Source organism: Chaetodon auriga, chromosome 21 (assembly GCF_051107435.1).
Source record: "Chaetodon auriga isolate fChaAug3 chromosome 21, fChaAug3.hap1, whole genome shotgun sequence".
Taxonomy (NCBI): Eukaryota; Metazoa; Chordata; class Actinopteri; order Chaetodontiformes; family Chaetodontidae; genus Chaetodon; species Chaetodon auriga.
In genome coordinates this window covers 8,189,741-8,200,132 of record NC_135094.1, presented here as the reverse complement: position 1 = coordinate 8,200,132, position 10,392 = coordinate 8,189,741, and the positions used below count along the sequence as shown (strand labels likewise).

Here is a 10,392-nt window from a genome sequence, read left to right as displayed (position 1 = left end):
ATTAAGGCCCACGACGAAATCACTTAGGGTTAAGGGACTGTGATAGTGAGGATTCAATGTCTCGGCTTACATGGAGTCAACGAGCTCCGCGTGCATCCGTTTGTATTTACCGCCATCTGCTGGGGAAAAAAAAGAAACGGTTGCCCCACTGATGGTGCATTCACGTCTTTGGGAAATACCGCCACTATCTTGCAGTGGCATGAGCCGTGCCACTCGAAAAATGTGATTATTCTCGCTCCTACACGTCCAGCATGTTATAATTCGGCTTTCTAAGAATACAGTAACTCGATGTTTCCTTCTACTTGTTATTCACACTGCTCTTGCATTTTACTACCTCTTACATCTTACTATTTCCCCACCTGTGTGCGAGATTTACAAGCAGATGTAAGGCAGCACAGGTTCTCGAGCGCTGCTTATGCGGATGTTGCTGCTCCTGAAGTGAAGACGTTGTTTCCGAAAAGTTTGACCCAGGATTCAAAGATGACGGGCGCAGTGAAGCACAGACGAGACGGTGCAGCATCACTGGTACTCGCTGCAATTGGCTTGGCACTGATAACCATTCTCAGCGTGTGGAAGTTAAAACAGTTTAAATACAGACTTGTACATGAAACTGGAGGGGCTATGTTTTATGGTAAGTAGCCTTAGCTGATAGCCTATTTAGAGTGCAGAGTGCGGAAGTCGTTATTCAACACTTCCTGAGCTCACAGGTTGAATAATATATGAGACCGTTAACAGAATGAAGTGAGTTTTGTCGAAATTTGGACCTCAGGAGTGTAGAAGAGGGTCACATTGTCTCATTTTGATTTATCCACCATTTTACTGGCAGAGATGTAGTTATGTTTTTGTGGGGAAAAAAAAATAATACAGAAATTACTATCAATTTGATGAAAATTAGGTCAGATAATTGTTCACAGCTTAAACAAATTAGGAATACTTTTAATGGCATGATACTTGGCTGACTTTGGGTGGTTGGCTTTATGGTGCAAAATTACACTCGACCTTTTAATGTGGTTTACCATTGCACCAAATAGGGTACATAATTGTCAAGTAGTTCTAGATACAATAAAGTACAAAGGGCTTGCCAGCCAGCAGTATACCTGATTCATTCATTATTTACAAGTTTGCACTTTCACCAGTGTTTCATCATTATAACAACATAATGTAGATTTTCCTATATGTGCTGCATTTGTGTCCTTCTTATGGTTATGATGTTATGTTATTGGGATTTTTTGCCGTATAGTGGCTGCATAATGATTTATTTACTTCTGGATCTTTTGTAAACATAAGCTATCAGAGGATTGCCTTAGTTTTCATAACAGCAGCTTTTTCTCACTCCTCTGCAGGTGTGCTTGCAGGGTTAGCAGTGAGATGCTTCTCGTTTGACTGGGGAGAGCATATGGACAATACGGACAGTGTGTGTGGTTGTGGGGGTCTTAACAGCACTCCTCACATCTTGACGGTCAACATCACGTCACACCTTCACTGTTTTAGACACGTTGGCAAAGTCGACCAAAGATGCCCGCCGCTCGCAACTCTTCATACGGTAACTAAGGCAACTTTATTTGACCTGCACTCAAAAAGTATGTTACAAAAGGAAATCTATGAGGTGGATAGGTGCTTCAGGTTGTGACACAACATAGGCTCTGGCCAAAAGTAAAATAGCCTGACCAAATAAAACATTTCCTTTGAAAAGCTGCTGATCAATAGTGCAGAAGGAGCATGTGAAAACACTGCACCATTCAGGATGCTTCCTTTTCCTCGGATGTAGTTTTATTTAGACTGAAATAACACTATTTCCTTCAATGCCTCTCCTTTGATCACATCTATATTTTTTTCCCTTGTGTATGCTGGGTATTTACATCAACAGTCTCCTCTAATGGTGCTTAGTTATTGGTTTTCCTCTAAATTACTTACATGGTCTGTTTGTCATTGGGGAAGCAAGAGAGTGGTGGTACAGAGCGAAAGAGGGCAAGAGAGCAATTTAACCTATATTAAGGATTTATTAAGGAACAGATAGGGAAGATTACATTTTCAGGTGTGCTGTGCGGACAAGGGGAAATTAGAAGACAGCTAAACACAGAAACCAATAAACAGACTCTAGCAGGGTAGATAAAGCAACACAAGGGGTCTGATCAATGAACACAAAAAGGCTTTATACTAACATTTTCTTTAAAGTATGTTCCTGCCAACAACTGCAAACAAACTCTGTGAATACAATTACAAAACCCCCATTTATTTATTTATTTATTTATTTATTTTCCTGACGTGTTGATTCTTGTCAAGACATTTTCCAAGTTTACATGCAGAATTTTCTTAATGAGATACTCTTGCGAGTGATTTTGAAGCGGGATTGCTCTGCAGTGCAGGAAAGATGTGAGATAGGTAATCTCAACAGACACTGCAGCTTTTGCCTCTTAGATGGAGATGGCCATCTCAGCCTGTGACACAGAACAAAGTAATGGAAGTGAATATCTACCATCTGTTACAGAGTGGAGGGGACTGTGATACTGTGAACAAAATTCGAAATTACCAAATGCTGCACATACAGTATATCAGGGATGTTTTCTCAGTGAAGATGAAATGCACTGCTGCTTAAGATTTGATGCTGTGTTTAATTAGCACGTATCCGTTAATTTTATGAACCCTGCTGATTTTGTTTCTTTTGGAAACATGAAATTTAACCTCTTTGCTAACCCAGAATACTATAATATACTCTATCATATACAGTATATTGATATGTGTGAAGACTACACTGATACATTTTCCAATGTATTTGTATTTTTCAAAGATTTGATCATCCAGTCAACTAAAGATTTCACAGACTTATTATTGGTTTTAATCAAGAGGGAGTTTGATATTTTTTAATGATGAATTCTACATACAGGGATTCTTGAATAGTTGATCAAAGTACAGCATATTTGTATTTTTTTTTTCTCTCTGAGGTGCAACAGAAGTAATGTTAGAAGCAGACCTCAAGCCAGAGTGCTGCAAACTACTTACAGCTATGTGTTTAAAAGGAATTAGCCAGTCACTGTTAAGTAGAGGAGCCTAAGCCTTGAGATGGGCCGCTGGTTGTCATTAGCTTGTGTGTTTTCTGTTTCGCTTTCATATTTTAGCAGTGCTATCATAGAGATTTGTCATATCAAAGAAAAGAAGCAACGAGCCAGAGATTTAGCTACATGATGGCCAACACGCCTGAGCGTAGAGTGAGCATATTTGAAAATGTATATCTACATCTCAGAGCAATATTTCAACCCAAGAGAAAGGGAGTAAGTGAACCATGGACCTTGCAAATCATCCAGGCCAAGTGTAACTCTTCGTTAATGGCTTGGACTCTTTGGCCCCTTTGAATGCTGGGGTCTCATTAGCAAACCAGCGGAGGCTACCACAAAGGCCATTACATCGGTCAGACTATTCTGTATAGCCTTCACGCCATTAAGTCTGATACATATGGGGACCTAGCAGGGAGAGATAAGGATTTCATTGCATTACTGAGTCCATTATGTTCCACTGGGGAGTAAGGCATTAAAGTTTGTGGTCTGATTAAATTTAGTGCTGCTCAGCTGAAGAGGCAATTAGTGTATACAACACACCTCCATCCTCGACTGGGTGGTGCAGGTGGCCCTTAGAAAGAAACCACCAGCATATGCATAATTTATTGATTACAGTATCTGTGTTAGTCTCTCTCATGCAGTTTTGTACTTGTCATGCACAGCCTGCGCAGATGAAAAAATACATGCATATTGTGCTGTGTGGGTAATTGCAGCTGCAAAAAAGTAATTTATATTGAGCAGGGTGATAGCAGCAGAAAGATAGGAGCAATTTGTAGCTCTAGCAACCATCTCAAGTGCGAATTACTGAGAGAGCATGCTTGCTCTCCAAACTCTATACGGATTTTCCAGTATTAGAAATGATAATTAAAAAAAAAAAAAACTATCTTCCACGTATCCACACATACACGTGTCTAAATGTTCACTAAAATACAACATGTCCTGGAAACAGGACGCTTACAGAGGGAGGCCTATTTTCAGTCATCCAAATATTCTTGCTGTTCAGGTTTTCTCACCCTTTTGTATGTTTTTTCAAAAGCAAAATCTAGGCCATTCTCAAAAGGTCTGTGACCACGGTCCAACTTCAGCAAGCGTCATCACGACATCTCGCCTTTTCGGCTGAAATTTAATTGAATTGGAATTTAATACTGAGCAATGTAATGAGACCTTGTGAGATGTAGGAATCAGGAAGAAGCAGCGTTATTTTGATCTGAATTGAATATCACTGCCGTTTGATCCACAGAATGTACCCACAATAGACATAAAAAAGATTCAAGGATGAAGGACATGAAAGGCTACCTTTCTGAGCGGCTTGTATTGCATCATATTGGCTAAGATGAGAAACAGGCTGAGAACGTGCACGGTATGTTAAAAATTACCTCGCACTCTGGTTCCTGTTTGTGTCGAAGGCAATGCAACTTGTTGTGATTAGCGGTTTGGATTTTGTTTAATGTTAATCCATCTGTTATCTGAACACGTGTGGCTACTATACTTGCTTATTCCCCTTCTTAATGAGTGCTGGGAGCCTCTTTGGTGAGGACTGACACAAGCAGTTAGACTTCTCAGTTTGCATTATGCTTTGCTTTAATCAGCTGTGGAAGTCTGAGTCAGTGCACATGGGTAGAATGCTAGTGCAGTGCACAGTCATTATATTATTTCATTATTATTATTATTATTATTATTATTATTATTATAGGCTGCAGAGGACTCTAAGGTAATGTTATGCACCATTTAGTGACCTTACTGCAAGTTCAAAGAATGCGTCACATTTCGTTAGCATTTAAACACTCATTAACATGGTTAATGTGTGTGTTTTAAGCTGCAAAGTGATGAGTTTTACTTCTATTTTGAAAGCTAACTGTGCAGTTGTAAATGTCATCTGGCTAGCACCTATGATGCTCCTAATTATCATGTTCATGGGTGAGAATGATAAGAAGAAAGGCATGAGCATTTTCACATAAGCTGTGTCACATTTTTTCTTTTAACAACACACAACAGGTTTTTTTTTAAGTATAGAAAGAGAGGACATATGAGGTTGTCGTGGCACCTGGAGACTATTGTGACATCTCGATTCAAAGAGGAAAAAAAGAACAGGTGTCTGTCTGCCAAAACAGAGCTGCTGCAGTGAACGATGTGTGTGCAATATCCGTCTGTCAGTCAGTCACATTCAGTAAACGGAGTCCTCGCGCTCCCCACGGAGCCCTGTCAGTCATCAACACAACTGCTCTGTCTTTTACAGGAGACCTTTGATCCCCAGGTCCTTTTCAATCTGTTCCTGCCACCCATCATCTTCCATGGAGCTTACACCCTTAATCAGGTGAGACTGCTGGCCTGACGTGCCTCTAAGTAAAGGCATCATCAAAGCTTTGTTCCCTGTATATGGCTGCTCCATTAGTTTGAAAAAAACGCTGCCTTGAAGTGTGTGCAGCTGTTTGTCACATGACGTTTAACTAGATGTGTTGCATATTGTTGACTTGTTTGTTACTAACTGGTGCTCATTTGAATTTCTGTTCTAGAAACGATTCACTGAAAATCTTGGATCCGTTCTGACTTTTGCTTTTTTGGGCACCATGATCAGCTGTGTGACCGTAGGGTAAGCACTGTTTTATCGTTCTCACAAAACAACACATCAAAAACACAATAAGACTCGTGAAGTTAAGGTGCACAGAAGTAAGAGAATAGCTAAGGAGCTGGCTTTTCACACAGCTTCACCATGCGTAGTTGATAAATAATAATTAAAACAATTTACTGATAATAGCTTTTTTCTGTCTGGTTTATTAACAACAGTCTAATTTTTTTTCATCTTTTTTTTTCATACTTTCATTTTCTCATTCTCTCTTCTTTGTCACACAGTTCATGCTGTATGTGTTCATGTTTTGATTCAGGTGAACCACAATTGTGCTCATTTTCAGTCACATTCTATTTTTAAAAAAGTGTATTGTGCCATTTGTAAATCCATATGCTATGTCCCAGCTCCTAACTGAATATTGTCAACAAGAATAATAATAAATACTTAATAGTCGTGTTATAGTGTTTTTACAGTTAGTACGCAGCACACAAAATCAAAGTAATTCTGAATCTTTTCTAAGAAGTAAACAGTTTTTTTGTGGAAATTTAATGAAGCTCTTTCAGAAGCTGTTATTTAACTCAAGCTGTGAGTTGTTTCTCTGTTTGCGTTGCGTCGTGGTACAATGGGCCTTTTTGTCATAGCAGGGAAAGCACAGGTGTAACTAATTACCTGAATTACTGCTCTAGTTCAAGTGTCACAGTAAGCTGCTCCAGAGCCAGCATACACAATAGCAAGACCTTGAAACTGAGTGACATTCAACCCTGACTCCAAAAAACATCGGGATGCTGTCTAAACCATGAATACAACAGGATGTGATCATTTGCCAATCTTTTTTTGACTTATACTCAAATAAAGCACAAAGACAATATATTAAATGTCTTACCTCATCAGCTTTATTGATTTTTGTAAATATCTGCTTATTCTGAATTTGATGCAGCAACATGTTTCAAACAAGTTTGGACAGGAGCAACTAAAGACTGGGAAAGTTGATGAATGCTCCAAAAATGCCTGTTTGGGACATTCCACAGGTAAACTGGTTCACTGGTAACAGGTGATAGTATCATGATTGGGTATGAAAGGGGCAAGCAAGGAAGGAGCGAGGTTCACCGCAGTGTGAACACATGATTGTATAAAGGATGTTACTGCATGGGCTCAGGAGCACTTCAGAAAGCTGCTGTAAACACAGTTTGTTTGCAGATGATTGCATTCTGTTTTTATGTTTTACACAGCATCCCAGCTTTTTTGGAAATGGAAATGAAACCAAACCGTTGTTAGAGTTATTAATCACACCTGTGCTTTTTCTGCTTAGGCACAATGTGTGCTTTGACCAGTGTGTATCAACAGCACACGTAGAAAATAAGCAGATTTAACTTAAACGCACTAAGTGATCGAAGCCTGCCTGACATCAGTCTGCAGTGTGGAACTGAGGCACAGCTGCTAATGTGGAGCGTTGCTATTCTGGCCTCACAAAGCTAGATGGCGCTCTCACACTTTGTAGGAAATTGAGATCTTTGCACTGACCACTAATTTGCTGCACACAGACTGTATGAAAACCTCATAACTCCAGTGTTGTTGTTTTCCTGTTATAACTCCAGGATCCTCTGTGATCAGAAGAAATGAAACTTTTCAAAGGATTATATTCTTATTCTTATTATTAGATATTTTTGTCTTCTCGTGTTTTGAAGATACAAGGATTTCAGTATGAATGTTTTTTTCACTCACAGCAGTATGCATCAGTGGCACACCTGTATAATATAATGGAATCCAGTATAACAGCTCTCCTTCAGCAATCATGGAAACCAGTATGGCTGCTTTTAGATGCCTTTAACATTCAGGTTTTTTTGTTGACGCAGCCACAGAGATAGCATTGAGGTCATAGTTAATGACGATATTAGTTAGTTGTGACCTCATTAATTACATAAATAAAAATGTACACACTTCTGACAATGTCACAAAAATCAGAACATTATGAGCACATTATGAGGACAGAACAGTCATATTAGATTGATTTAGATTGTACACGTGTAACTAATAAAGTGGCTGTCTTTTCAGTGTTTTTCATCTTCTTCATCTTAAGCTGTGCTTGGATTTAAAAGTCACCTAGTGTGCTTGTTGTTTATACATCATTACCTCCACCAACGAGGTTATGTTGTCCGTTCAGTTTGTTTGTTTGTCAGCAGGATTACATAAAAAACAATTTTTTCTAAAACTTGTTGTGTGGGTGTAGCACGGGGGCCAAGGAAGAACCCTATTAAATTTTGGAGCAGATCCAAATCATGGGACGGATACTCAAGTTATTTTTCACTGTTAACATGGTGAGATAGGGCCATGGCGACATAAATAAATACATCTGTTTCTGCTCTTGCTCACATCCACATATGAAATTCTAATAGTTTTCAAAATATATCCAGACATATAAGTACAGTGGTTGCACTTGCAGATTTGCATATAATGAAAGAGTGGACTGTTGGCCTTGGCAGAGGTCTGAGCTGTCCACGTTCCCTTCTGGTTTCTACTGTCATATATTGTTAACTCATTCACATTTTTTTTGCATCCATGGGAAGGTTCATACCCTCTAGATATTACAGCTGGCACTAATGGGCTTCTCCAACCTGCTGAAATCCAGTGTAAAAAATGTTGTCTTTCCTTGCTTCCCTTCCTTCTTTCTCCCATACGCTCGTCCTTCCCCTACAGCGCCCTTTTTCAAACACTCTCCTGTTCCCCTGGGACGGCAGGCAGGGTTTGACATGTTGGGTCACGTGTGCATTCTTTGATGCTAAGGCACCAGACCAGACCAATCCTGTTGCTTGTTAGTCAGTCTGTCGTATCCCATGGGGAGAAGAGAGTCACTCGGGATTGAGGGAACCTTACTGACTCAATTGACAAAGTACATTCACTTCCTCTCTCTCTCTTTTTCTGTCTCTGTCTGCCTGTCTCCCTCCCTCTCTCTCTCTGTCTGCGTATGCCTCACACACACACACACACACACACACACACACACACACACACACACGCTGAACATCATTACCATAACCTCAAATCTCCCTTTAAGATAGAAGAATAAGACAGCTTAGTTGCTCGACCTGAGGGCAGTACTTTAAATCCCGGCCTTGGGGACAGGTCGTGTGCCGTCACCATGGTAACAGAGTTATGCCAATGGACAGAAAGGTTCTGCAGAGGACATGCTGGCATAGTGATTATTATGGGATGCCTCACAGTAACAGGATTAGTGCTTAACACACGTCCGTTACCAGTCAAGAGCTGGACTGCAGTGTTGAACGCTGAATGGGCATCTTGGCAAGTTTTTGCTCGTAGTGTACAGTATTTTCATAAGGGAAAGCAGCAATGCATTCTGGGACACTGAGATTTTAGATTTACTTTATTGCCAGGCCCCAGAGCTGATAAAAATTCTTCTTCCTCCCCCTCTACTTCTTTTATGTTTCTGTCACAATGCCCTTCACAAACCCCTCTCATGGTTTTTAGTAATTGGCCTGATTTTGTGCACACACAAACACACACAAACACTCGTAATTCTGGTCCTTTCAGCCTGTCCGAGTGCTGGTAATACTCTTGTCAGGATGCCAGGGGTGAAGATGGATAGGTGCTGACATAAGCTGTCTAGTATTTGTCACATGTGCGGGTGTATTATGCAAGTGGCAGATGTATACACACACACACACACACACACACCTATAAATATGGGTAAATGTAAAGCTACCCAGCATAGTCACAGCTTTGTATGTCCACCTGTGCTAAGCAGCCACTGCCTGGAAACGGGTCAACTCATCTGCCGGTAGCGTCTGGCCCCATTACCCAGACTACTCTGGGGGAAGCCCTGCTGTGGTTAGAGGGATGACTGATAGGCCTGCTCTGGCTGGCGCTCCCTGATGACCTCAGTGTGTGTCCTTCTGTCTGTTTGTCCTCAATCCCAGGGCCTGCGTTTACGGCTTCACCAGACTGATGGTGCTGCTGGGCCAAGCGGCAGATGGAGACTTCACTCTCACTGACTGCCTCCTGTTTGGTGCCATTATATCAGCCACTGACCCAGGTAGGTGGCCTTATAGGGGAACTCCTGCCGTAACTCTCATCACTTTTGCATTGCTTTTTGCAACACTTCTGGTTTTATACAGATATAAACCTCATGCAGAATTCTGCTCTCCTTTACAAGACTCACAGTTTGCTGCTTTACAACACAAGCAAAAGTGCCACAGATATTCTCAGAAATTCTCAGTTTGGCACTCTTTCACAGTGAATATATAACAGACTCATCACTGAGATCTACCTTTGATAATAAATACAAATGAGTTTAAAAAGAAAAAAAGGTCAGAAAAATAGCAGACACATAATGTGTTAAGACTGCTCAGCCAACTGCAGATATATTCATTTCTGCAGGTTTTGATTTTGTGTATTCACGCTCTTCTCTGCAGTTTCACACAACACCATAAGACACGGCACCATGTTTAAAAAGGTCAAACCTGGCTCACGCTGTTCTTTCACACTCTCTCTGTACCTCTTTTCCTGTTGCACACATTGTACTGTCAGGTGTGAATGTATGTGAGGTGGAGGCTATCCAGATTAAAAGTAAGATTTAACATTGCGCTGTTGCACTTGGACATCCTTGTAATGGCGAACCCTTTTAATAAACAGGTATCTCTACCTCCACATAGTGCTTTATGCATAGCCATCCTTTCCTTTGTCTTCTTACCTTTGCAGATTGAGATTGATAGCCACATCTATATGCAGGAACAAAGTCACAATGCCCTCTCAGAAGAT

General features: G+C 40.6%; 1 protein-coding gene across 1 annotated transcript in view; it reads left to right on the top strand.

Annotated features, from left to right (window-relative positions):
• Positions 1 to 389: 389 nt before the first annotated feature.
• LOC143340154 (sodium/hydrogen exchanger 9-like) overlaps positions 390 to 10,392 on the top strand; it is a 67,457-nt gene continuing 57,454 nt past the window's right edge. Inside the window, exons 1-5 of the mRNA XM_076761794.1 lie at positions 390 to 631; positions 1,344 to 1,543; positions 5,290 to 5,367; positions 5,567 to 5,643; positions 9,552 to 9,667. Of these exons, the coding sequence (XP_076617909.1) occupies positions 481 to 631; positions 1,344 to 1,543; positions 5,290 to 5,367; positions 5,567 to 5,643; positions 9,552 to 9,667 (622 nt within the window). The 5' untranslated portion in view covers positions 390 to 480. The remainder of the gene's footprint in view (positions 632 to 1,343; positions 1,544 to 5,289; positions 5,368 to 5,566; positions 5,644 to 9,551; positions 9,668 to 10,392) is intronic.